This window comes from Colias croceus, chromosome 8 (genome assembly GCF_905220415.1).
Source record: "Colias croceus chromosome 8, ilColCroc2.1".
In the NCBI taxonomy this organism is placed as follows: Eukaryota; Metazoa; Arthropoda; class Insecta; order Lepidoptera; family Pieridae; genus Colias; species Colias croceus.
This window is the reverse complement of record NC_059544.1, coordinates 6,669,500-6,697,247: the sequence shown is the minus strand read 5'-3', so window position 1 is coordinate 6,697,247 and position 27,748 is coordinate 6,669,500. Positions and strand designations below refer to the sequence as shown.

At 32.8% G+C, this 27,748-nt stretch overlaps 5 protein-coding genes across 7 annotated transcripts; 3 read left to right on the top strand and 2 right to left on the bottom strand.

The window, feature by feature from the left end:
• The first annotated feature begins 66 nt into the window (after positions 1–66).
• Positions 67–8,342, top strand: LOC123693804 (proton-coupled amino acid transporter 4). The gene is made up of 6 exons (XM_045639021.1): positions 67–421; positions 513–690; positions 1,200–1,557; positions 3,345–3,520; positions 4,375–4,547; positions 6,952–8,342. Exons 1-6 carry the CDS (start codon positions 157–159, stop codon positions 7,188–7,190), a joined length of 1,389 nt encoding a protein of 462 aa, XP_045494977.1. The 5' UTR covers positions 67–156; the 3' UTR covers positions 7,191–8,342.
• Positions 8,343–9,101: 759 nt separating this feature from the next.
• On the top strand, positions 9,102–11,017 carry LOC123693816 (ELAV-like protein 2). The gene has a single exon (XM_045639050.1). It carries the CDS (start codon positions 9,131–9,133, stop codon positions 10,034–10,036), a length of 906 nt encoding a protein of 301 aa, XP_045495006.1. The 5' UTR covers positions 9,102–9,130; the 3' UTR covers positions 10,037–11,017.
• A 1,778-nt stretch (positions 11,018–12,795) lies between these two features.
• LOC123693801 (probable protein S-acyltransferase 23) lies at positions 12,796–18,023 on the top strand. Its single transcript, XM_045639019.1, has 9 exons — positions 12,796–12,988; positions 14,598–14,794; positions 14,927–15,101; positions 15,184–15,283; positions 15,374–15,639; positions 15,719–15,961; positions 16,038–16,273; positions 16,500–16,755; positions 16,967–18,023. Exons 2-9 carry the CDS (start codon positions 14,661–14,663, stop codon positions 17,156–17,158), a joined length of 1,602 nt encoding a protein of 533 aa, XP_045494975.1. The 5' UTR covers positions 12,796–12,988; positions 14,598–14,660; the 3' UTR covers positions 17,159–18,023.
• A 242-nt stretch (positions 18,024–18,265) lies between these two features.
• On the bottom strand, positions 18,266–27,420 carry LOC123693810 (acyl-CoA Delta-9 desaturase-like). 3 transcript variants are annotated; one of them, XM_045639041.1, is made up of 5 exons: positions 27,105–27,420; positions 23,592–23,823; positions 23,073–23,203; positions 21,823–22,028; positions 18,266–19,143 (listed from the first exon to the last, which is right to left on the bottom strand). In XM_045639041.1, exons 2-5 carry the CDS (start codon positions 23,806–23,808, stop codon positions 18,639–18,641), a joined length of 1,059 nt encoding a protein of 352 aa, XP_045494997.1. In that variant the 5' UTR covers positions 23,809–23,823; positions 27,105–27,420; the 3' UTR covers positions 18,266–18,638. The 3 variants fall into 3 exon arrangements, with proteins under 3 accessions (XP_045494997.1, XP_045494998.1, XP_045494999.1); XM_045639042.1 differs by lacking the exon at positions 27,105–27,420 and adding an exon at positions 24,315–24,383 and having other exon boundaries at positions 23,592–23,825; XM_045639043.1 differs by lacking the exon at positions 27,105–27,420 and adding an exon at positions 24,108–24,155.
• On the bottom strand, positions 25,135–26,992 carry LOC123693807. The gene is made up of 2 exons (XM_045639031.1): positions 26,150–26,992; positions 25,135–26,070 (listed from the first exon to the last, which is right to left on the bottom strand). Exons 1-2 carry the CDS (start codon positions 26,485–26,487, stop codon positions 25,149–25,151), a joined length of 1,260 nt encoding a protein of 419 aa, XP_045494987.1. The 5' UTR covers positions 26,488–26,992; the 3' UTR covers positions 25,135–25,148.
• Positions 27,421–27,748: the final 328 nt, after the last annotated feature.

The following is a 27,748-nucleotide window of genomic DNA, read 5'->3' as shown; positions in this document are numbered from 1 at the left end:
ATGGATATGAATAAATTATTAAAAAAAAAACTAATCACTTCAGTTTCAGTTATCATTTATCAGTTTGTTACAGGACGTTGTCGTGTTATGGCTTCTCGTTAGATTACCATGTAATTTTATTTTGATTTCGTCGTGTGTAATCAAAAATCATTAAAAATGACCGATGAAAAACAACCCCTGCTCACATCGCCAAGTATTATAATTGACAACACTGAAAATCAAGCCGTAGAATTAGTAACGAGTCCCACTAGCCAAAATAAAGATGATAAAAAGAAAAACACTCAGTATAATCCAGCCTCAGAGCGGTACTTAGAGCATCCAACGTCAAATTTCGATACGTTAATTCACCTATTAAAAGGGAACATCGGAACAGGAATATTAGCAATGCCAGATGCTTTTAAAAATGCGGGACTGTTTCTTGGTATGTATGAAATATCGATTACCTACTTTAAAAATCATAAAAAATAAATTGATTTCGATGTTTCCAAAATAAATATTTTTTTGTTGTTTAGGTGTAGTTGGTACTTTATTTATGGGCGCAATTTGCACACATTGTATGCATATTTTGGTACTATGTTCTCATGAGCTCTGTGTAAGAAACCAAAGGCCTGCATTAAATTTTGCTGAGGTAGTAGAGGAGGCATTTGCAATGGGACCAATCCCCTTAAGAAAACATGCCAAAAATATCAGGTAATTATTTTTATGAATAGTTAAAAATTATATTTATGTAGGTACCTTTATAATGTAATAATATTGAATTTTGCTTTTTTTAAATTAATTCATTTTTAATAATATTATTTTATTTAAAGTTCAGATATAAAACCAAATGTTTATATTTTATAAGTTATTAAGTACTTACGTAAAAAAATAGTTAAAAAAATTGAGTTAATTTTCCCATAATTTCCAATCTCTATGTACAGCAATGATATAAGCTGTATACCTTCAAAAGTATATAAAGCAATACATATATACCTAATAATCAATAATATATAAAGCAATCATAAACCTTATTCAGATAAAATACATTGATATTACTCAAATAAATAGAATCACTGCACTTGTATTACAACATGTTTGTGTAAATAAATGAGATTAGAGAGAACAGATATGCAAAAGAGCATTATCATAGTTATGTCCTTGATATGAATATGATAGTTACATTTGTTTTCACAATAACTGGATAAAGTGTTATTTTTCAGGAATGTTGTAAATGTCTTTCTTGTCATAACACAATTGGGATTTTGCTGTGTGTACTTTTTGTTTGTGGCAACTAACCTGCAAGATACAATGCACTTCTTCAGAATAAACATGGGTGTTCATAGCTACTTGGCTCTATTGTTTCCACCAATGCTAGCATTGGGTATGGTGAAGAACCTTAAATATTTGACACCAGTTTCTTTAATTGCTGCAATAATGACTGCTTGGGGCTTAGTGATCACATTTTACTACATTTTACAAGACTTGCCTCACACTAGTACTGTGAAGGCATTTGCAAGTTGGCATCAATTGCCTCTGTATTTTGGAACAGCTATTTATGCATTTGAAGGGATTGGAGTGGTGAGTGTATTATTGTTAGAACATATAATCTCTATAGTAAAAAAATCCCCTTTTAATAATAGGTTTAATATGCATGAGTATTCAGGAACCTTTTTTCTACAGCCTGAATTAACAACTAAATTCTTATAAGAATCTACTAAAAAACAACATTGTTAGTTATAATTTTCTTGTTACAATAATTGAGTCAATAGAAAAAACCTTTGTACAACACTATTATTATTTTAGTATATATTTTGGCTCCATCATTAATTCACTCAAATATATAATAAATATGTATTATAAGTTGTGCACACCTACATACCTATAGATTACAATACTTATTACCTACCACAGGAGTCTAAATACCACAAAATCGTGTTAGTAGATTCGTTACTTTCTAAGGTCACCTTCATGCTTCATCATCAGAGTAATTCCATAACAAATGTATATCAAATTATTATTAATTACTGAAACGGGTAGTTAAATACGTATTTTATTTATGAAAAAGGAAATGGTTATTTAAAAATCGGAAACGGAAAACGGTTACAACCAAACTTTCATAAATCAACGGTACCAACAAACCAACAAATATTGTTCTTTCTAACATTTACTAAAATAGAAATCGTAATTATAAATATTTTTGTATCTCAAAATGTAACATTTCCGCTAAGTAATACGAATATAAAGAACACTAAACTTTGCAATCCAATATCCATAATATTAACTCGCGTAAAAGTAAATACTATTAGGAGAAAAACTGCAGTATTTTATGCGTAATGGACACCCACTACCCAGTTATGATATCAAATATCATACGAAGGTGACGCACTAAGTTCAATATCGATTTTTCTGTGGTCGGAGTGTACTTGGTGCGCTCTATAGTCTTCCAACTTGTTAAATATCTAGATATAATATAATGAAACATTAGTTAGCTATAAAAAATAGAAAAAAAATCTAAACAATTTTTTTTAATCTTTTCCAGTAGCCAGCTCCCAAATTTTTTATAATTAACATGCTCTACGAAAATGTTATTAATTAATCGTAAATCGTTATAAAAGCTTTAACTTTACTCGTTGATTTTATTTCAGTACCTGCGCGGTCTAGGTTTTTCAGATGTTTAGGAAGTATTAAAGAGACTAAAACTACTCAGTTTTTCAATAATACCTTGTTTACAAACACCTTACTACATAATATAACAAAACCCTAAAACCCGGTTTAACAACATTTTTAAAGGTAAAAAAATTAAGCACGTGAGAAAATGTACCAGCATTGTGCAACATTTAATTGAGATAAAACAAAACTAGTTAACAGCAGTCGGCAGATAACCACTCCGAAAAAGTTAAATTATTTTTTTATATATATCACGTTTATTACAATATACTTTTATAATACTCGTTTAAGAGCTTGTTATTAACTATAATAGGTGTAATTCTACGTCTAATTGCTGAGAAAGGGTATATTTTTTAACTCAATATAATCGCATTAAGGGTTCTCCGACGCTTTCATTCTATATTCCTTTCTTCGTAATTGTCATTCATGAGAATTATTTAAAATGACCTAACTACATATAGGGAATTTACCAATAGGGCTATTAGTAAATTCCCTACAGATTTGTTTAAATTTTAGATCTATATCTTTTGCCTTTAATGATGGGCATGATTTGTAGTAGGCGTACAATGACGAGGCAATTTATGATAGGAAAACATAAGTAACTTTTGGAAAAATAACTGATTATCGCACTTTAATCATCTTTACCAAAAATAGTCAAATTTTAGACGTATAGTTTTTGATTAGTGTTTGTATTTTAGGTGCTACCACTTGAGAATAACATGAAGACACCACAGGACTTCGGAGGTTGGACAGGCGTGTTAAACACAGGCATGGTTATCGTGGCTGCTTTGTATACGGCTATTGGGTTTTTCGGCTACCTCAAGTACGGGAACCATGTGCTTGGCAGTATTACACTCAATTTACCAAATGACGCGTAAGTTAAAATTTAAAACTAATCATGATTAAAAAAATGTTGCCTTTTTAATTTTTATATGTGCACTTATTCTTATTATGTAGGTGCCTATGTAAATATAATGAATTGTATTAACTTAACAAGACAATGTGAAATAACATTGTGGTATACATAGGAAGGTTTTGTCTACTATAATAGTTCCCATGGCTTTCTTTGTCATAATATAATTTTAGTTATTATATGTAAGTAGTGATCTAAATTTTAACCCCTCATACGCCTTTAGTACACCGACGCATTCGAGTGCGGCAGCGAATCTCTGCGAAACTACTGCGAAGCGAAGTATCTGCGGAACGTTTAGTAAACAGCAATGTTTTCGCAACTTTTTCGCAATGCGTCTGTGTAATGGCCATTTCGCAGTTCCTTGCACAATACTGACAAGGACGCAACTATTTCATCTATCTATGTGCTAGAGTGAGACATATCATATTATGCGAAAACTTGCCATACTACTGACAGATTTTTCGTTGTTTCGCTGCCGCACGCGAATGCGACGGTGTACTAACGCCCATAAAGGATTAAAAATGAATGAAATGTGGATAAACGTGGGGACTACGAAAACTTAAAATTCCTTACAAATGAAAACGGATTTTTTTATTGTTATGATAATAGTAAATTACCTAACTATCTCATTTGCTAAAACATGTTCTATTTCTCGGGCTTGAATTTATGAATAAATTTGATAAAAAATTCTCACTATAGGACTATTAGTCAAAAACCATTAAAAGGCCTAAATTGTTTAACCGGTACCGGCACCGATAAACAGAACAGTATTAATTCATCATATAGATGGTATAACCAGCTAATGTATTTTACAGATTAGCACAAAGCGTGCGAGCGATGATGGCAATCGCAATATTCCTTTCATACGGCCTCCAGTTCTACGTGCCTATGAATATCGTATGGCCCTTTATTAAATCCAAATTGACTTCGGAAAAAGCCCTCGCCTACGGAGAAATCGTTACGCGATTTATATTAATATCGTTGACATGTGAGTATAATTAATATTTTTTATTATAAGAATTCCTGATTGTCCTTTTTATGATCTCAGTGAGTAGGTAGGTAAGAGGTATTTAATGAGTTCCACTATATTGTGATTTTCCTTTATCGGCGAATGTATTAAGATTAATTATTGAATGTCTCGTATACTAATAAAACATTAAAGTTAATATATGTATATCTAATTCACAGAATTAGCTTATTATTTTCTGGTATTTAGATACATTTTTTTCAAGTTGTTATGTAAATTTGCAAATTTCATGATAAGTTTTCAAGTGATACCATAAGCTACAACCATGCTACAACAACACAAGTACAAGCTTACCTAAAAATTCAAAGGAAAACCATTTCTATTTTATATTAATTATTAATGAGTTTATGTTATTGTATTTGTTTCTTTACTCTTGTTTGTTTATTAGTTAATTTAGAACTTGTGGTTGGTAATAAATTGCTTGATAAGATATGTATATCATGTTATTCGGTTGGCTTAATGATATTACATGTCGATTGGAATTTCGCTAATTATGTTTATTTAAAGTATTTTTATGTACATTATTCTAATTATTACATTACATGAAAGAAACAAACAAATAATTGATAGTTTCAATATTTATTGGTCTAGCATTAGGTATATACCTCTACGTAAAAATGCTGAAAAACAAGCTCACAAAAGCATTATAGATAGGTATATATACGTTTATAAAATTGTTGCGAATCGATATTTACCGGAGGCTGACCTTAATTCGCTCAATTGCAAAACGAGTCAAACTTAATCCATCACAATGCTTATACAGATTTAAGATAGACAAGTAATTTGTTTTACTTAAAAGTGGTAACTACGTACACTACAAAAGCACATTTTTTTGAGGCCTTATGAAAAGTATAATTATAGCCGGACTATCATAATTACAAATTCTATTGCCTATGGAATATAATGCAAAACGTGTTTGGAATTCAATAACACATACAATAAAAGCTCCCTAAGAGCTGTAGGGTGGGAAAATTTACACAACCCAGTCTGGCTGACGTCAAATATTTAATTAAACGTTTATGCCAGTCAGCTATCAAGAGTATGTACACATTATACAGTAAATAACAGTTTTCGAGCGTTCCAAATAAAATGCTCATAGGTTATCATGCGTGTAGACTGAATAAATATTTACAATAGCTGGTTATAGATATAGACGCTGATTTGTAAAAACTTAATTGAATATTGGGTCATAAGTCGGGAACAGTTATGTTTTTAAATATTTATTTAACAATATGGTCCATTAGAGAACGCCTGAGATAATGGACTTCGTGATATTAGAGAAAGAACGTTGTTTTTAATTTGTTTTGTTTCCTGCAAAAATAGTTGTAACTTGACACCGCGTGTTTCTTTACAATGTATGAATGATACAGTTCATCTATGTCATTGAATTATTTCAGGGTCTAATTGACCTCACAAGATTAGATAAACCTAGGATCGGAATAAAAAGCTAATTATTTTAAGGTTATGAACTCCAAAGAGATATATTATATGAACATTCAATAATAATTTGCAAGTATTTTTGTGTGGGTCAAGCTTTATCCAAAATAATCAAATTAACCTATGGACGAAATTACTTTTAAGATATCTACTCCATTCAATAGTAAATAAGCACTTGTGAAAGTTTAAGAATATGATAAGATATTTTTTAGAATATTTACATTCAGTAATATAGTAATTATTAAGTAGGAATCTATCGTACATATGGTTAAAAAATTAAACTATTAACGTGAAAGTAAAATACTAAACTAGGTAAATTAGAAGACTGTTATTGACCCTTTTATTTAGGAAATTTACTCTGTGATAACATTCCATGCGCGGAAAGAGCCCGCCTAGTAATGATATATCAATATTATCGAACAAATGTGCTAATGAATCATTGCTAATGGACATATTGCTTTATTGTATAAAAACAACCGCAATCAATTAATACTAATTGCTGACGGTAAAACTATGAAAAAGAAACACTAATCCATAAAAATTATATCAATGTTTGAGGTCATTGTTTGTTTGGGAAGTACGAAATCGATAACCGTTCGAAAACTACAGTGTAAAGTTAAAACGTTTAAAGTTGATATTTGTTTTAGAGCCAGCGCGCACGAGCAACTTTGTCTCCGCAACTATTTTGTCTCTCCCATCAAATGTATGGTAAGTTGTGTCGCTACGTGCGCGCACTTTCATACTAGCCCATGGGTGTGAGAGACAAAATAGTTGCGGAGACAAAGTTGCTCGTGCGCGCTACCTCATATGCCCCGGAAGTGATATTGTTTGGGTTCAATGGAATAGCGGTTGTCTGCACTGCATTACTAATTAGCGTTTGGAAAATTTGAAAGTGTACAGTTAATGATGGAATATTCCTTTCTTTTAGTCATTGCAGCGGCGTTGATACCGAACTTGAGCGGTATCATTTCTCTCGTCGGTGCATTCAGCAGTTCGGCGCTGGCTCTCATATTCCCACCTATCATCGAAATTGTCACATTTTGGCCCGACCGGCTTGGAACATACGACTGGAAAATGTGGAAAGATATCGCTATTATCATATTCGGTATAACCGGATTTGTATTCGGCACGTATGCCAGCCTAGAAAATATATTTTCGCATACTTAATTATTATTGGATTAAATAGTAAAAATTGATGTCGTTATACCAAAGATTAAAACCATGACAATAATATTATTGTAAAAATTCTTTCAGATTACTATATTTATTGTTTAGATTATAGGCATTGTAGCAAAAATAAGGTTACCGGTGAAAGACGAGATAAAAAATATATTTAAGTGGTTAAAGTATTATAATGTGACAAATTTTAGATACCTATTTTATTTACTTTAAAATTTAAATGTCTGCTTTGGTCTGCTGCTTATCATCAAAATGAAGTGAAATTGGTTCAATTCGATAAGATTTTTATAAAGTTAATTAATATACATCGAATGTGGAATATTTTATAATTATGTATTGTTATGATTATGAAAATATTCATAATCTTTTATCTATTTTGCAAATATTGTATATTAACTATATTTGCATAGCAAAATGGCTGGTTTCATTTTAAAAAACATATAATGTATGTTGTAAGTTATTATTGTTGTGTGTTTTAGAGGTATTTATTATTGAGTGTTTTAGTATATTGTAGTGTTTGTCTGTTGTAATATAGTGTTATGTATAATTCGACTTGATTTGTGTTGCACATGATGATTCTGACGCGATTGTTTGATAAGCGACTTGTCCACGCTTTTTTACAGAACAATAATTGTGATATTTTATATTTTATTTTGAAATGGTGTTATATAAATTAATACGGTTTGAATGTTTATTTTTAATCTGTGGATATGTAATTTACCAAAATATTTTTGTAGTCAATTTTATTTTTAAACCAACGTACAATAAATAATTTTATATTTCTATTTTATTACAGCTGCTTTTCTTGCCATTTTTTCCATTTTGCATAGTTACAATAGAAAACAAGAATGTCATAATGCATAAATATTAACTATAATATTGTTTAGTAGGTAATTTACAGAAATAGACTTAATTCACTAATCATTACTATTTAATATGTTGAAAGTGCACAACTTGAATCGTAACATCATCCATCATCAGAATGTTAATTGTACCGAATAGAAATATAATTACCTACGTGTTTATACATAAAGTTTATACTAGTGTTATATTAGAATGATGTCCTAAAAACCCAAAGAATCAGTTGTTTAAATTATTATTAACTATTCTCTTATGAAATAAAGCTTTTGTGGATTCAAATTATTTTTATTGTATTTTTCCCGATTTATTATTCCCTGCATCTGCTTATGTCTTATGACGGAAAAGATAAATCTTGTAAATTGTAATAGAATTAGTTAGTTTATTAGTCGTTTATCAATAATAATTATTATCGAAAAAAAAAACTTAATACTACTTAAGTATGTAAGTAGTTACCAATAACTAAAAGTTTTAACTTTTTGTGCATATTATTTTTCCTCATCATCTCAGATGTAAGAAATTCAGTAAAAGCATAGTTTTAAATTGTCGCGCGTTATAACTATTTACTACTCAACCGCATGTTCCGGTGCGCGCGGAAGTCCCCGGAATTAAAAATTATTTGAAACCATTGCAATAGCTAAACCATAAAATAATATATTGTGGAAAGTTGAAGTTGTTGAAAAGCCTTACAGTTTGATGAACAAACGTTTAACTTAGAAAGCTACGTTAGAAAGTATATAAAATTATATTGCTAACTTTTCATAGACGTTAAATTATAGGGTAAATTAAATTTGTCAAGTTAGAATATTATAATAATTGCAAGTTACTTTAAAAATAAGTAGGTACTTATTTCTTTTTAAAATGAATTTAGTTCAAACTAAGCCTCTTAAAATAATTATAACAATGGTAGACTAACATTAGAAAATCTTATTCAGATAATAAATCATAAGTATTTTCTTATATTGCCACATTAAAACCTTAAAAATTAGAACGTTTCTAAACGAAATCGTGAGAATAGTATGTCTAGCAACATTATAGACGAAATGTCATTCCTAGACAACAATTAAAAAATGTCGGAATCGTGTCAAGACGGTAATTGTCATGGAAATTACGAATATGGGCCCGACGAATCACCTACAAAGCTTATCGTCAATTACATTCCCGAAGTCATGACCCAGGATATGATGTTTTCATTATTTTCGACCATGGGTAAATTAGAAAGTTGTAAATTGATAGCTAACAGAGGGTATGGTTTCGTCGAGTACGCTCGTCCTGATGATGCTGTGAAAGCTAGGAAAGCGTTCAACGGATTGTTGATGCAGAATAAGACACTCAAAGTGTCTCATGCCCTGCTCAATCCTGAACTCAAGCCTCCAACGAAACCGGAAGCCGACTGGAACCTTTACGTATGTAACCTGCCCAACGAACTAACCTTGCAGGATTTGCATGGACTTTTCGCACAATTTGGTAAAATAGTCAATTCCCGTATAGCGTCGGGCATAGCTTTTGTATTATATGAACATCAATATGAAGCTGAGAGAGCAATCCAAAACATAAATGGAACCACGCCCCCTGGCTTCCTGCATCCACTTACTGTTAAGTATGCAAATAAAAGCAACCCTAATAAACATAAAAACAACAACAACAATTTTTCTAAGAATCCCCTTGTCAAACCTTATCATTGGATAAATCATATGGGTGCTATTGGTGATCATAACTCTCCAAGTACATGGTCTATTTACATTTATAATATTGCTCCTGAAGTAGAAGAATTGACTCTATGGCAGTTATTCGGTCCATATGGTGCTATTGTATCTGTTAAGATAATTAAGGATCATCAGACTAACAAAAGTAAAGGATTTGGGTTTGTGACCATGAGGAACTATGACCAGGCAGCGATGGCTATACAGGCCTTGAATGGTTACGTTCTGCACGGGCAGCCACTCTCTGTAAGTTTTAAAACTCAAAAGAGATAATGGCGTAACCTGACCATCCAAAAATTTTACAATATCAGTACAGTAATGACTAGACAAATTGACTTTCTTGACATTGATTGGCATAGAATAACAATATATAAAATTTAGTCTTAAATGGAAGTTTAACGTTTCCATGATGTATATTTATACGTGCAGCGTGTCATCTCTTGTTAAAATATTATTACTTTGAGCTATCAACATTGTTAAGTTTGTTTCTTATTATGAATAATAATTTATTCAGTTTGCTCGTTAAATGTTTCAAGTTTAGTAGAGTTTTAAGAATTGTATTGAGGTGATTGTTGTTTGAGAGTTCAACATCAATTGTGAGCTACATGCTTTGATTTTTATTTCATTATCTATTATTATTTAAGTATAATAAATACAAGAATGTGCTTTATAAGATCTAATGTAACTAAACTAATATAAGCCACTGTGAGATGTTTAATCAGCTACTAGGATTAGTTGTACACTTTTTATAACATGATGTCTATTTAGGTAGTAAAACGAAATCTAGATTATATCATATTTATACATTTAGTATAAAACTTGCTGAATTAAAGTTCATTTTCACAATTTTGAAGAATCTTTTTTATTTATTCAAAAATAAAATCGTTTTTAATCTTTTAATAAACACCAATTTACATGTGCATTATTATTTATGAAAGTGAAATATTAATTCAATAAATTATGTTTCAATAAGTTTATTTTTTATTTATGTTGGAATATTGTTTCATATTTAATCATTTTATTGTTTTATAAATTTTGTATGTCACTATATAATCATATTTTTTATTTTAAAAGGTGGTTGAATGATTTTTTAACTATGTGCATATCCCTGTTATTAAGCACTTACTTCAAGTAATTGCTAGGTCTGATTATGAAAATCTAGAATTAAAAAGAAAAAGGAAGGTACTTCTACTATATAATCTAAGATCAATTGTTCAATCAAGCCTGATTAGTAAATAAAATTTAATAATCATATTAATCTATTTTTTTTTTAAGAAAACATTTGAATGTGCATGCTTTCAAGTACTCGCCTTAATCGTAATCCAGAATCCAGACGGATCATAATTTTATTTTATGAAGGAAATATTTTTTTCTGTAGAAATATTAATAACTATAAATTTTATATTGAAAAACATATTCAGGTTTGTTTCATTAAATTTTCGAAATCATAATCTAATAAAATAATGTAGCCTGTATGTTGGCAGCAGCTGTTTGTCTTTGTTTGTGCTTCATGATTGTAGATGGCGCTCAAATTAAATAAACTAGTTTTCCTTCATCGCATTGAATACTAAAAATTCATATTACATATAATATTTAACGAAAATAAATATAAACATATCTTTGTACTTTTATTAAGTTTGTCATTTTTTTTTTGACATAAATTCGATTTTCGGTGGAACTCTACCCTCTATGTTGCTCTCACCTATCTTTTCCTAAATATCTAACTAGGTATTCATGAAATACTCACAATATAAAAAATAACAGTAACTACTTATGTACGTTAACTTAGTTACCTACTTATAAAAATATAACTAGGTCTATAGGTTCTTATTGATGCATAGAAATCGAGATAGGGCGTAAAATTAATGTTGGCCTTGATTGTTTTAGATCGTCAAAATAAAATTGAATAGGCTTAGGTGTAGGCCATAGAGGGTGTAGGCCTATGTTTAAAAAATATACTACCCTTAGCTTTATGTTATGTTATATCATGTATTCTAGCGACGAGTGTAACTATGCATCTTTGATTTTATAATCATTCATACCAACCTCTGGAATCACTATCAGAAAACCGCATCAAAGTCGGTTGCATTCAAATAGATCTAGAGACTAGAAACATAGTAGGTATACTTAATACTATGCTATAGTAGCATAGGCAACTACTAAAAGACCGGAACCAAGTTATTGAATATAATATTATAATTATTGTAGAGGCTTTATGATGTAGAGTGTAGATCAATGAGAGAAGACATATTGTTAGGACATCTCGAATATAAAAAACGTGTCAGTTATATCACAGACTAATAATATTATACTACGTATGTATACAAGATATATCATATCTAGACGCTAGAAATGAGAAACATACATGAGTTGAGAGTTGAGACATTAGATTCAATTACCTATTTGGTTGTATCATGTGTTTCGTTAATCTTTAGTAAGTACTTAGTTAAACTGTGTATCTGACTCACGTATCACATTTGTACGGTAAATTCAAGAGTACCTACCTACGTAAGTAAGTACTAATACTTCATTTTTATTTTCATTTGCATGATACGGTAACGGTAAGATTTGTTAGTGAATAATTCACACTTTTACTGGTTTTTATCTGTTATTTTAACCGTTCAGAGTTATATTATAAAAGCTGGAAAGATTTAAGTAACAAATAAGTAGCATCATCACATTACAATATATTATCAGAAGTAGCTGTGAGAAGTAGGTACCCTACCTATACACTGTAATATGATAAATAATAATCACAAAATCACATAATATAAAAAAAAAAAAATGTTCTAGGTACCTACCTACCTACTTATACCTACATATTATCATAAAAGCAAAGAGCAGCCTGAAATTAATGCTTTTTTTTCATGCACTAAAAATAATCACACGTGAGTAAACGTAGTTGATCCTCCCTGTTATTTGTTGTAATTTTTTGGTAATAACAAAATACAAGAGGACAATATTAATTATTTTTGAAATCGGTATTAGTATTATATTTTCACTGTCGGTGGAGTTCGCGCATGCTCACATTTCACATGTACAATCAATAGACTATACAACCAAGCTAGGTCGTTTCACTAGAGTTTGTCTTATAAATATAAAATAAGGGAAAAAACAGTAAAAAGTCTAGTTTCAGTGAACACATAGTGTTTCTGTGAAGTTGCCGTGGCGGAAAGCGAGGGGTCTGCAGTGGCGGCAGGCAACGGCCTCGCCGTGAATAGCAAGGTATGCACTTATATAACCTATTCATCAATGTATGATTAAAAACAAAACAAACACCCTGCACTTACAAAAACATGAAAAAGCTTCTCATCTTTAGTTCAGGATACATCGCCCATTTTTGCAAGTGACTACTATCAAGCTGATTTTCCGTTTGTAGCTTTATTTTGATGAGACACCGAATAATTTCGTGTACGAAACTCTCGATTGTGGTAGCTAACAGAGATAACAAGGATAAAAATTTTTGATTTGATGGTTCTCAAATATTTATTACGCAATTTGTAGGACAATATGTCTGTTGAATTATATAAACATTAACTAAATGAAAACAAAAAAATCAGCTTGTTAGTAATCATTTATGATGACCTCGTTATCGATACACTTTGGAAAGGGGGACTCTTTGAACAAACCATAGATTTTGTAGGACAAATATTATTTCGAATAATTTAGGTAATTATCTTGAGATTGAACAAAAAAAATTCATTCAGTTAGTAATAAATATTTGAGAACCATCAAATCAAAATTTTTTATCCTTGTTATCTCTGTTAGCTACCACAATCGAGACTTTCGTACACGAAATTATTGGGCGTCTCATCAAAATAAAGCTACAAACGGAAAATTAGCTTGATAGTAGTCACTTGCAAAAATGGGCGATGTATCCTGAACTACTTCGCTTAATATGTGTACAGTGTATTGAATAACTTTCTTTTTTAGTTTTAAGCTTAAATTTCATTTCATTTTCATAAATTAATAGAGATGCAATCGAATCAAAAAATATTTCAATCATCGCTGTTATGCTACTCTTTAGTTTAATTATCTTCTAAATCATAGGTATATCAATAAGGATTTTTAAAAGAGATATCGTTTTAAAATTAGCCTTGCCCCGCGGTTTTACCCGCATTTCTCCGCTTATATTACTTAGGTAGTCTTAATGTGATGATAACCCGTTGTACTCTTATGTATATAGTGATTGATTATATGTATAAAACTTTTATGTAATTTGGATACTAAAGCCCTCTAAACGGATACTAAAACTTTTTATATAGCCCACACATCGCCATTGCAGTGTTGCTAGGTACTAGCTAATGACTTGACCCTTGATTCAGTCCATAGCCGCATTGCGGGTTAACATGTAATTAGTTCAGTAAACTTCTGCCTGCTACACAGCGTTCCGTTCAATAAACTTTATAATACTTTCCGCCTTCGTACCAATTTGATATGGGCTGGTTACCTACTTAACTATAAACTTATTATTACCATTTAATTATCTCATAACATGTAAAGTTTCAATTAAATAGAACAATAATAATTATTGATGGCTTATTTAATTTCGATGAAACTGAAATAGTTCTTGCTTACCGGAAATCAAACAAAACACATACGAGATGTAGGAGTTAGGAGTAGGTAAAAAGTATGTCCAATTCAAAAACGCTTTAGTAGTTTAGTAGTACCTAATATGCTTTACATTAAGTTCGCGTCCTTGGGTACGTAATTTCAAAATAACGATAAGATACGTAGTTAAGTAACTAAGATAAAGATAAGTAAGTTAGTTAATCTGTTTTAATATTTCCTACAAATAACAACTTTTATTAATAGCGTTTATTAATGCTTAAAGGTATACCCCAGCCCGGGGGCGGCGCGCGGCGTATGGGCGCTGCCGCAGCCGCCCCCGTGCACGATGGCGGCGGAGGAAGCTCTGCCCCCGTGCTCCCCGCTGTCTCCCGATGCGCCAACCACACAGCCACGCATCACTACCAACATCAACCACCTGTCTGACCTTCATCAGCTGATATTTGAAGCTGTACGTTCTGGGTAGGTGCAATTTGAAATGCAGTTTGTAAATAACCGTTGTAGAAGTGAAAGCTTCAATTTAAAGTACCTACCTATAGTGTTTCAAATCTCTACCTACTTACTTACTGTATTTTAAATCAAAATAATTTTCAGGGAAGTATCAGAAATTGAACGTCTGGTAGAGAAGCTTGGTGTGGAAATACTAAGCGCTCGAGATCAGCATGGTTATACTCCAGCGCATTGGGCGGCGCTGGATGGGAGCGTTGCAGTGATGCGATATTTGGTGGAACGCGGGGCGCCTGTCGATCTGTCCTGTCTTGGTACTCAGGTATAAACAATCTCAATGATATCACAAAACTCTTTTTTTCAATGAAAAAATCATCATGTATTACGAAAATTTAAATTTTCAGGGTCCTAGGCCAATTCACTGGGCATGTCGTAAAGGCCACGCTTCAGTAGTGCAAGTATTGTTACAATCTGGCGTCGCTGTAAATGCTGCTGATTTTAAAGGTTCGTTACTGATTGTGGATTCGCAACTACCTTTGAATGTGTACCAGCATTGAGTTACGTGAATTTATGGAGTGTTCTAATTAATTTTAGGATTAACACCACTGATGACTGCATGTATGTATGGGAAGACAGCTACTGCAGCATACTTACTCGGCATGGGTGCAGCCACCAGGCTCTCGGATATAAATGGAGATACAGCACTCCACTGGGCTGCGTATAAAGGCCATGCTGACTTAGTTCGCTTGCTAATATACTCTGGAGTGCCGTTACACTGTACGGATAACTTTGGCTCAACACCTTTACATCTAGCTTGTCTGTCAGGCAACCTCACTTGCGTTCGATTGTTATGTGAAAAGGTAAAATAATATGATACCAATAATATGATAATTACTTATTATAACAAAAAGAAACATTAATTTGTATGTCACTTTACAGGTAAAAGCTGAACTGGAACCTCGTGATAAAAACGGGAAAACCCCGCTAATGCTAGCCCAAAGCCACCGTCATGCAGAAGTGGTCAAACTTTTGCAAAAAGAAATGAAACTAAAATCTCATTGGATGCCACCGCTCTCTGAACTGTGGGCATTGCTTTTCGGTGGTGCCGGAGACTCTAAAGGACCTCTTTTATTTTTCCTTGTATCTGTTCTATTATGGGGATATCCTATGTATATTATACGGGTAAGATTGCCTATTACTTAGATATAAGTTAATTTGAATTGATGATAAAATGTAACTATTTTTGTAATTATTCCAGTGTATACCCTTAACTTGGAATACATTACGCCTTTCGCATTACTTTTTCCTATATTGGAATGCTATAATGTGGATGAGCTGGGTGATTGCTAATCGTCGCGATCCAGGATACATACCGCAAAACTCGGAGACGTACTATCGGGCTATTAGACAGATACCGTACTATGATAAGTGGAAGAAAAGAAATGTTATACTTTCACGACTTTGCCACACCTGCAGATGTTTGCGACCGTTAAGGTAATTGCAATGACCCCTCAATATTTTCATCAAGCGTAACGATTTTTGCTAGTGTCTCGATGTAATGTTGGTTTTAGTTCTCAATTCATAGTAAGTAAATACGTATACTTTAAAAATCTAGACTACATCAAATATACATAATAGCATGCATAATATTAAACTTTCATATTCAAATTCAACTAAACTCAACTATTTTATAGGTAATAATCATTTATGTCTATTACAGGGCAAAGCACTGCCGCATCTGCAAGCGTTGCGTGGCCTACTTTGACCACCATTGTCCATTCATCTATAACTGTATCGGTGTTCGTAATCGCATGTGGTTCTTCTTATTCGTGATGAGTGTGGCCATCAACTGCACACTTTCTATATATTTCGCATGCTATTGTTTGTACCTCGAAGGTTTTGGCCTACTATACGTTTTGGGGCTGTTAGAGGCAATAACTTTCTGCGCCTTGGGATGGATACTGACTTGCACATCGGTTAGTATATTCAAAAGCTTGAATAAAAATCTAATTGATCAAATCTGTCTATCTCTATATATCATATATGGGAACTTAAACTAAGTGCCTATACTTTTGTGTTATAAGTTATCGAAGCGAATATATTTCAAACTCATGGCAAATTAGCAAAAGTGTTGTAACGTATTGGTAATACTGGATAAATACAGTTCTAATGATGTCGTTGTTTTAGATACTACACGCGTGCATGAACCTAACGACTAACGAGATGTTTAACTACAAACGGTACCCGTATCTACGGGATAAGAGAGGCCGCTACCAAAACCCGTTTTCGAGAGGACCCATTATGAATTTAATCGAATTTTTCGTATGTTTGCCGGACAAGTGTGATGAGCAAGACCTTTTTTATGAAGAGAACATATGATGTGAAACTCCGAGGCATAATTACGTGGTGCCTATGAGGACTCGACACGTAATTGTGTGGCCCAGTAGTGACGTAAAAACTGAGAATAAAGTTAAGCACATGCTTTGAAAAACAAGCTATATTATGAACTCAAGCTTATTTTATGTAGTGAATTTTAAATGAATATTATCCGTACATAATATTCATACACAATGTTTCTTACAAATTTATCGTGTTAAGATGAGATTGCACATTACGGTTGCTTATTTTTAATGGTGCCATCTCGGTACTAACTAGGTACTAATCTATGAATTTTAAAATATTGCACAAATTGCTATGCTGCATTGTTGTTTAAAATCAATAAAAAGTACTAGAAGTTATCATTGTTATATTCAAATATTATGAATTCTTGAGTTATTTAAATTGGATTTACGACAAGAAACTACAAAGATAAATGAATTTTAAACAATTTACTTATAAGATTGTGTTATTATATAGTGAAATTTGCAAGTCAATTGTTGTTGTATAATATAGCAAAGTATGTACACAGGAAGAAATGACTTTATATGGTTGGATATAAATAAATGAAAACCACTAATAATTTATGCAGTGTTATAATTTTAAAATAACTAAACTATATGTCCAGCATATAAGTTATATAAATACAACACTGAGTGCGAACGATAAATAACGATAATAATGTAATTAGTATGTTTATTTTGCCTCTACATTAATTAAAATAAATATTTTCGAAATTGTGTTATTATTTTTCGATCTACACATCATTAATAATTCTAAATATCACAATCCTTTGCACACATCAGTCATACACATTAAACGTTGTATTTCCAACACTCCACGCCATGCCATTTAAAACATTTAATGTCTTAAAACCATTTAACTACATCGTATTACGGTAAACAAATGTGCGGATATAATAAAGGAGTCGTATGTAACCAGCGACCATTTTTAGTTCGTTAAAATGCAAAATACAGACTAGCGATAAACTTTATCTATTAGTCAGTGGTGCATAATACTGATGTGTTATCTAAACATTACTGCGCTGCGCACACGGGAATATTATAGAAATAATAATAATTATACTTCTATTTGGAATAAAATCAGTTATTACAAAAGATTAATAAAAAATATATTTATGCGAAAACATTTTGTGGTAAACAATAAAATATCACAAGCGGGTTATAATAAACACCGTGCCACCCGATGCACGCAGCGTGTTACAATGGTTATTCCAACTTAAAACTACTATATCTCGTTCACAGTCTCAGAAATCAGTGCGCAAATAAAAACTAAGAAATACTACAAGCGAAAATATACTACATCGATATTCGACAGCAAACATAAATTAAGTATTCGAATAGACTTATAAAGCGAATAGAAGCGGCGCTCATAGGCCGTCTTTAGATTCGATAAATTCTAACGTTCATTCATCCCTTTGATGCTCTTATAGAAATCATTAAAATCTTAAAACTAGTTGGACTTATTCGTCCTTGGGGTTGATTCTGATGGCGGCGTCCATTTCTTCCTTGGGGTGATCTTTGTCGCCCCAGCCCCACAGTGGGTGGGTTCCATCGCCGGTGCGTTTCACTCTGCTTTGCACTATCTCATCAGAAACGGTTTTCAGATCGTAGGCCCAGCCGATTTTCGAGAAGAAGTTTATGAACGTGGTGGTGAAGTTCATCCTGTTGTTTCCGAGCTCGGCGGTTTTGTAGTCCCACGGGAAGGTGTGGTGGTAGTTGTGGAAGCCTTCGCCGAGAGCAAAGATGGCCACCGAGATGTTCTCTGACGGTTGGATGCTCTTGTCGTATGGTTTGTCGCCCCATTTGTGGGCAGCAGAGTTCACGAGCCAAGTGACGTTAAGGATGAAGGCGTAGCGGAACATGGCGGCCACGAAGTATGCATTGAGCCACGACTCGCCCCACAAGTACACTGGGATCATTGTAGGTAACACGAAACACGCGATCGGCATCAAGATCATGTAGTACCTGGAACAATTTTTATTTTGTTAACAAATAAAATTCGCCTTTTTACTAATACGTCTGAATGGTCGCTAGTCAGACAGTCAGATAGAAAGGGTCATTCTTGATTGGGATAAAACAACCCAAAATTACAAGCCTGCAAAATATCGTGTAATAAGTTTGGGGGTTTTCATTAACTCTTATAAATATTCTGTATGTAAACATTGATAGCTAAATGTACTTCACATTTATCTTTTATCTCGTTATCAACACTTATAGCTACATATATTATACTATATCCTAATTCCTAAAACTAAGGTTATGGATAGATAACGAATAAAAGAGCAACTATAATGGTGTTTCAGGCCGGTTATTCTCATAGATACTGCTTTCCGAATCGGTGGTTAATGTTAAAAATATGTAATGACGATTCTAAAAGAAGTCTTATTGAATAAATAAATGTGCGAGTTTGAATAGAGCGCACACAGAATATAGCTTTAGTATACTATCTACTTACTTCTTGTACTTTATATTATTGTTTTCGTGGATTTCTAGCTTGACGTTGCGCTAAAAGTTTTCCATAATTTGCTAAAACGATAACAGCCTATCTTGATTTGGCCCGCTCAGTGCAAGATAATAAACAATGATGTCATAAATGTAAACACTTGCAACTGTGGTGATAATAATATTATCTGTCGCACTGTCTGTTATTATGAAAAACAAAAAAAATATTTTTAATTTAATAATCTTGTTTGTCTGGAATCGATAGTCAAAAGATATGTTTATTTAGAATACTTAATAATAAACTTATCGTAATTTATTTATAGGCCTATGGTTCAATGTACAATCATAACAATAATATTAAACCGATTTTGTCAAAACATCATACGATAAAAACAATTATGAATCATGTATATGACGCGATTAATAAAACCAATTATCTATTTGATACGTAGTAAGTTATAATTATAGCGTCATATCGTATAGGAGGTAGCAACGTTGACAAGTGAGCATTTTAGTACAGTTGGTTCTTTGATATGCTGTTCCTCTTGCTATTTCGGTTACAGTCCGGGCTGTCTGGCTGGCCGCAGTGGTAGCGTTTATTAGTGCGCATCTTATCTGCACAGGAAAATATCCTTAATTTAAAGTCATTTTTTAACGCGTAACTTTTAATCTTTTGCCTTTAGATAGATCCAACAGACATAAATTTTTTTATTGCAAGACGTTTTATTCGTTGTTAAATAGGTGCCAGACGCAATTTTTATTTCAAAATAAATAAAATATCATCGAAATAAGTGAAATTCCATCAACATGAGTCCCAGTGAAGGATAAGTAATCACTGTGTTACTTATACTATATATAATATTCATTTTACTATTTACAGTTTTTTTGCAACAATCTACCATATCGCCTAGTTTTCCCAACGAACCTCAAATAGGACGTTAATGTAAACTTGATAAAAACCAAATATCATCAAGAAATTAAAGACTTTTTAACGGATTTTAAATGCGATTTATTCATTGTATTATTTTCCCGAGTCTTTAATTTCTAAATGTATAATACTCGCGTAAAATCAAACACTAGAAAATACAAATATCATCAAATTCATATTTATACCCAAAAGTGTAATAAATATGAAACCACCTATTAAAAATATTAGTTTACTAATTATTCAATATAAGTATTAAAAAAGGATAATATAATATAAATAATAAAGTTATTACTTACCTTTTAGCGGACTCATGTTAACCTTTTACTCATGTTAGTAATTTCACTTATTTCGATGACATTTTAGTTATTTTGAAATAAAAATTGCGTATGGCACCTATTTTACAACGAAAAAAACGTCTTGCAATAAAAAAATTATGTCTGATGGATCTATCTAAAGGCAAAAGATTAAAAATTACGCATTAAAAAATGACTTTAAATTAAGGATATTTTCCTGTGCAGATAAGATGCGCACTAATAAACGCAACCACTGCGGCTAGCCAGACAGCCCGGACTCTAACCGAAATAGCAAGAGAAACAGTATATCAAAAACCCAACTATACTAAAATGACTTTTTTTAAAACGTTGCTAGCTCCCGTACTAATAATACAGTGAAGGAAGGAAGAAAGTAAACGTCATTATACTGTATTATATAATACTACATAAAACGTGAAATTAAAAACGAAATCACTAGATCGGTCGTCATTGATTTAGACGACAAGTATGCAAATTTATGCTCAGTTATTACTTTGATAAAAATAGATTTGTGTTTCTTTTTTATCACTAAGGATTCATGTTATATTCATGTGCCTGGCGTATTCTCATATTATATTATAAACGTTTTAACCAAAAAAGTGGTTTACAATCGAATTAGTTATAGTTTTCTCTAGCGTAAACTTATGCCTGAATTTATGTACGAAACACAAAAGATATAAGCGTAAAAAATATTTATGATAACTGTGATATGAACCTGATGTCAGTAAAAATAAAATTTATTTGCACAATAAGGAAGTAGTTACTTACTGATGATTTTTTTAGAAAAAAAAATATATATTCAGTTATGTAGGTCAAATTGGATGTATTAAAATCGATACTCTATCACAATCAAATAAAATAAATTTTTGATTCTTACTCAATTCTGTTTAAAGTCTGTGTACAAAAATTAAGCTAATATAAGAATACAACGCAACATTTTCTCAAAAAAAAAAAAAAACTCACTTCTTCTGAAAGCGAAGTATCGGGTCCGCGTACAGGTCGCTCAGATCTAGGCCTTTGCCCTTGCGCTTGAGCTCCGGGTGCTTGCGCACGAGCAGCCAGCCGATGTGAGAGAAGAAGAAGCCGCGCGTCGCGTTGTGCGGGTCCGCGTCCGTCTCTGAGTACTTGTGGTGCATGCGGTGGTCACGAGCCCAGTCTATCGCTGAATCCTATGGGACATTTGTACTTTAGTCTCACGTAAATAACTCACGAAACACACGAAATATTTTCTCCAATTTTTGCAACATTTTTAATGAATGCTTTGCAAGGAGCAGCATCTTCCTTATGGACAATCTAATATAGAAATCATATTACATTTCGAAGAAGTAAATAGTTCCTGAGTAAAACTTATTTTAAAAACTTCATATTTATAGTACAGGCGAGTAGTTTACGCGATGGTTATATACCACCCATAAGCAACTAAAAACAAAGTTGTATGAGAAAATATGTTGTCAGGTTTAGTATAGGATTGGCAGTAATAACTAATAATAAACAAATAACAAATTGGATTGCCCTTCACAGACGTGCGAGAAAAATAAAGCAATAACAAAAAAAAAAATTGATTCACTTTTTAAATTATTATTTCTGTTGCAACTTGAGAAACTTGAGACTTACATACAGAAATAATGATTTCTGTATGTACCTTAAATTTACATCCTTTGACCGTGGACTTGTGAGAAATGTAAAGAAACAATCAGAAGTAAATATTGAACAGTGATAAATACATAAATTAGCACTTAGACAATTTTAACGGGGCTTATCTTCAAACCAAAATTGGTCTGTACTCATAATCATTAAAAAAAAAATATGTTCTATTATTATTCAAATAATGTTTTATTTCATTACATAAGTACAAACTTACTAGACTACTTCTCATGTTTAAAATAAAATGTAGGTAATCAAAATCAGTTTGCGATTTAATTAAATATGACTCATTGCTACTTTAATCTGATGATAATATAATATGTGATAAAATCCGGAGGTTTTTTTGCTCAAGTGTAGACAACATTTTAATTATTAATGTAATCAGTTTTAAACATAAACTTAAAAAAATTAACACCATAATATGATCGTCAAGTTTAAATAATTTAATATTGTCAAATTTAAAAAAAGGAATTTAATTGTTGAATGTAGTAAGATAAATAAACAGCGTTTTAATTTACAAAGATGTTAAAAAATGGCATTAAGTTGAAGTACTTGTGAAGTTTTCTTACCTGGAAAGCCAATGTGTTGAAGATAACCAGAATGAGTCGCAGCGGCCATTTTGCTTTGTATGATTTGTGTGCCCACAGACGATGTGCACCCGCTGTTATTCCAAGTCCAGACATCACATATAGGACATAGGCTAAAAGAAAATACATGTGTTAAAAAAAAGCTTCATAGCGCTCCTGAGTATAGATATAGCTCCTGAGATATTAGGTTAAAAGTATAGGAATTAAATTATAAAATGATCCCTTTTGCAATACTAAAGTGCATTACATGTAATGTATATTGTATTTAATATTCATGAAAGCATAACAGCTAAAATTATGCTGTATTGTGTAAGATGTGTAAAATATAATAATGTATTGCAAAATAAAATAACAATATAAAATATATATAGAATTAACAATTACAATCAGGAAAATTAAATGAAAGCTCAATGGCGCTGGGACCATGAACAACCAATTAAATATTCCTATCAATTTAAAGGCATGAATATTTTAAAAAGCATTAATATATTAGGTACTCACCAAATATGTCAGTTTGCCATTTTGCAGAAAATAGAAATAGATATCCTCCATAGATAGCAGCTAAGTGTAAATATGCAAATGCAATGATATTTCTCCAGACCAGTTTCCTAGGATAGTTGTCTGCCTTTTGTATGGGGGCAGTTGGAAGTGCCATGTCTGGTGTAGCTGCATCACTTTCAAAAAGCACTCCATTTACGTCTGACGAATTTGGTGCCATTTTAATTGTTTTTATCTGTAAAAAATATAGCTTGTTATAGTTTAATGTGCATTCAATAAAAATTTAAGCTATTATTTTTATTCCAATGCCTACATGGAGTTAGGTATTCATTTGCAGAATGTATGGAAATTCGACCGTAAAATCAGATAAAAACCATAACACTATTATTATTACAATAACACAATGTCAAGCGTGTGCCGTGTAGCCGGTCACGTGAATAAACGAAAACGTGATAATTGATATGGAAAGGAGAGCCAATGCCCGTCGTGCCTATAGTAAAATTTCCTCAAAATACGTACCTAAGAAAGTACCAAGTAATTAAGTAGGTACCTCCAAGAAATAGTTTACTTTATTACGCAATGGAAGCACCTGAGGGAAGCACTGAAGTCTAGACGCCAAAGAATGAAAGTAAACTGTTAACGTTTATGCAAACATAATCGGAAATATGACACTAATTATTATATCTTTGCTAAATAACACGAGAAATGGATTCAAAAATATGCACTTTGGCTTTATCCAGTTTTCATTTCAGTTTCACTGTTATTTACTGACGTTGACAAATTGACATAGGATTTGGAACGTAGGTAGGTAGGTACCTAGTACAGAAAAAGCCTAGGTACCTAGGTAGGTAGGTATTAGGTTGTGTAGATTATTTTTTAATTTTTACACGGGTAATGGAACTTAGGATTTACTGTTATAAATAAAATATATCTATAGCATTTTTTAGACAATTGTAAACATTAAAGTTCTGTAATTTTAATAAATAAAAATATAGGTTTAGACTTTAAATACCTACCTAGGTAGTTACTTGTACTTTGTAGCACTACGATCATGGAGTAAATATTGCTAAAATAATAATTGTATAAAAAATAGCAAATCATTTTGTTCTGCTCTCTATTTCACTAAATTAAAACCTATCAATGCAATGCATTCAATTATTAATTTTTACTCCTTTTACCTAAATTTAGGTACCTACCTATTACCGGAAGGACTGTACAAATATAACCCACGAATTTAAGGTTTTTGTGGGGGGGGGAGGGGAGGGGGGAGTGGTGGGAACCCCTCCCCCAAAGGAGGGGGGTCAGGAGTCACTTAGTTTCTGAGATATTGGAGTTTAAAGTTTTGAGGTTAGGTTGGGTTTAATTAGTCAAATCCCACGATTTTAGGATAGAATGGGAAAGGAAATCGGGAATTGAGACTTGAAATTGCCCTCCCCGCTCTGTGGGATGGCCCTCGCTTCGCTCGGGAAAAAAAAAATTAACTTAACCTAACCAACAGTAAGGATTTCTGTATTGAATTGGGATTTTTGAAATAAAAATAATAATGTAATAATAATATATTTATTTGTATACATAGTTTACAGCAGTCAGTAATTCCTCGAAGGGATCCTTATGTTTAGCTATAATTTTTTTCCTCCAATTGTACTCTATGAGCCAGTCGGTGAAATTTCCTTTGTATTGGTCCTTGGCGAACATTCGTTTTAAATTTCTCCACTGGCTCTCAATCCTCTGGGTGTGTGTCCCATCTGGTGCCACAAATCTGTGTTCTGGGTCACTGTGATTACACTTTTTATGAATGTATCCATATTGAGGAAGGCAATCATAAGCTCTCCAGAAGTCTGTATGGATTTCTGTGCCCTCCTCAACATGTTTCTGTATAAGTGGCACCAGTATTTCAGAAGATCTCTCATTATTAGGACACACTTCCAGTCTCAGATCCTGACTGCCGTTTTCAATCATACCGAGGACCCAATGTCCTTCAACGCGGCGGCCTCGGTTATACTTGCGTTTACCAAATTTGCTTTCGTCTACCTGGACAATTTTTCCAGGTCCACCTATTTTTCTTCCACTTTCTTGGTGCTCCAATTCATACACCACAATGGTCTCCCGACAATATGAGAACCAATCGGCTATTGTTTTTGTTGATAACACTGTATCTCTTTCTCGTCTTGCAGTTTCACGCTGCACAGCGTTATAGTCCGCTCCCACACTAAATAAGTACATTATCTGGAATACTATATTTATGGGGAGATGTACATTCTCAAACCACGTTCCCTTGGAGCGACTCACTGACTTATGTCTGCAAGTGCTCTTGCGGCAACGGAAGGAACCAAGTTGTCCCCCAAATGTATGAAGAGACATAGGTTGTCGATGGCGGCTACACAGTTTCTCCCGTAGAATCATACCCCGCTCCTCAGCAAAGTGCAGACACTGCTCAAGAGTATTCAATTCTACAAAGAGCCTGTGATGGTTCCACTGAGATCTAAAACAAAATAAAAGATGATAAATTTCTTTTCACGCCATTTAATCTTAAACAATGATCAATTTAGTGGCACACAAACCTTATCTCCTCCACATAATAATTTTTTCTTGGCGCGGATGACCCAGAAGGTTGATCCTCACCACTCGAACTGTTCTCAGACAACGCCGGAGAGCCCGGCGTTTCCCCTGGGGAAACGCCAGCACTAGCTTCCGTTGCAGTGGCTCTGGAACAGCCAGGTACTGGATCCACAGGTAGCACGGGTACAAGCGGCTCACTAGAGTCTATCACTTGCACACACAATGGCACTGAAGAAGAGCTCGAAGCAAGTGGCTCATTTGAGTCCAACACTTGAACTACACTCGATTCCTCAGGCGATGAAGGGGCAGAGCACGAAACCGGGGGCTTCGGAGACGCCATGGTAGTCAACGTAGGGCTTCTTAACAGGAGGAGTACACGATAAACGCTCTCAACTACACTGCAAGGCGCACGAACAATGACTGACGTCAAAATGGCGTCACTTCGTGCGCGTCACCTCGCACGTTCCGTTTGGACTGTATTTTTTTTATTTTTTTTTATAATTTTAAATTGTGTTAAATTATAATTAAATAAAAGTTAAACATAAATATACAATGTTATTTAAATATTCCTATCCAAATAACTAAAATAAACACAAAAGTTACGAATTAAATTCAATTATGATAGGCTCAAATGGAATGTATAATGTCAAACAACTGTCAAACACCTGTCAAACAGTAAAATATGTAAAAATATAGTACAATAAAGACAAAATTTAAAAAAATCATAACTCGGAAACTATGTACGTCCGGAACTTGAAATTTTAGGAGTACACTCCAAATAATATGAACTTATCTCAGAAAAATCACCAAGTTTCAAATCGTGGGCAATTCTTGTACCGGCGAGCCCAATTATTATTGTAGATAAGTAAGGTACCTATTTAAAAATATTAAATACGATCAAATTAAAATCAGTAAAATTTTAATCGATTATAAAATTAAACGTTATTTTTTACTTACCAAAATATGAATACAACACTTCACACTGACCACCAGAGAGTAGGTATCCTAATAATATATCTGACCACTATAGAAAATTGACGCACATGCACGCAATAATAATTATTCAATTGGAATGCCACACAGAGCAAGAATGCCACTCGAAGATCAGTCTAATCATATATATACAAAATATTTGTAAGATAATGATTAATAATAGTATTGACTAAACCCGGCACAAAACGTTCACGTGCGAATTTTTATACCGTAATGTAAAGTTTGACTTTGAGCCGGTGTCCGTTGCGTTGCAGCGGCGGCGAAATGTCTACAATGAAGTTGTACAATGTGGAAGGAGCGCAGTAAACCAAACCATTCGTGGATTGGATGACAAAGTGGCGCGATACTATGACCACGTCATTCGCTCACCCATCGCGCAACCACGAATTGAGAATGTGATCGGCCCATTTCGCAAAATTATTATCCCAAAGTTTGTTGTTTCCGTAACTTTTTCAACAAAATTGTATTGGACTATGAATTTTATTCACCACATACCTACTACCTACCCATTGAAATATTTTTTTAAATAATAATACTTAATAGGTACCTACGTTTTGCTACACTTTTATAAGTACCTAAGTAAGTAACAGGAAAGAAAAGGGTGTACC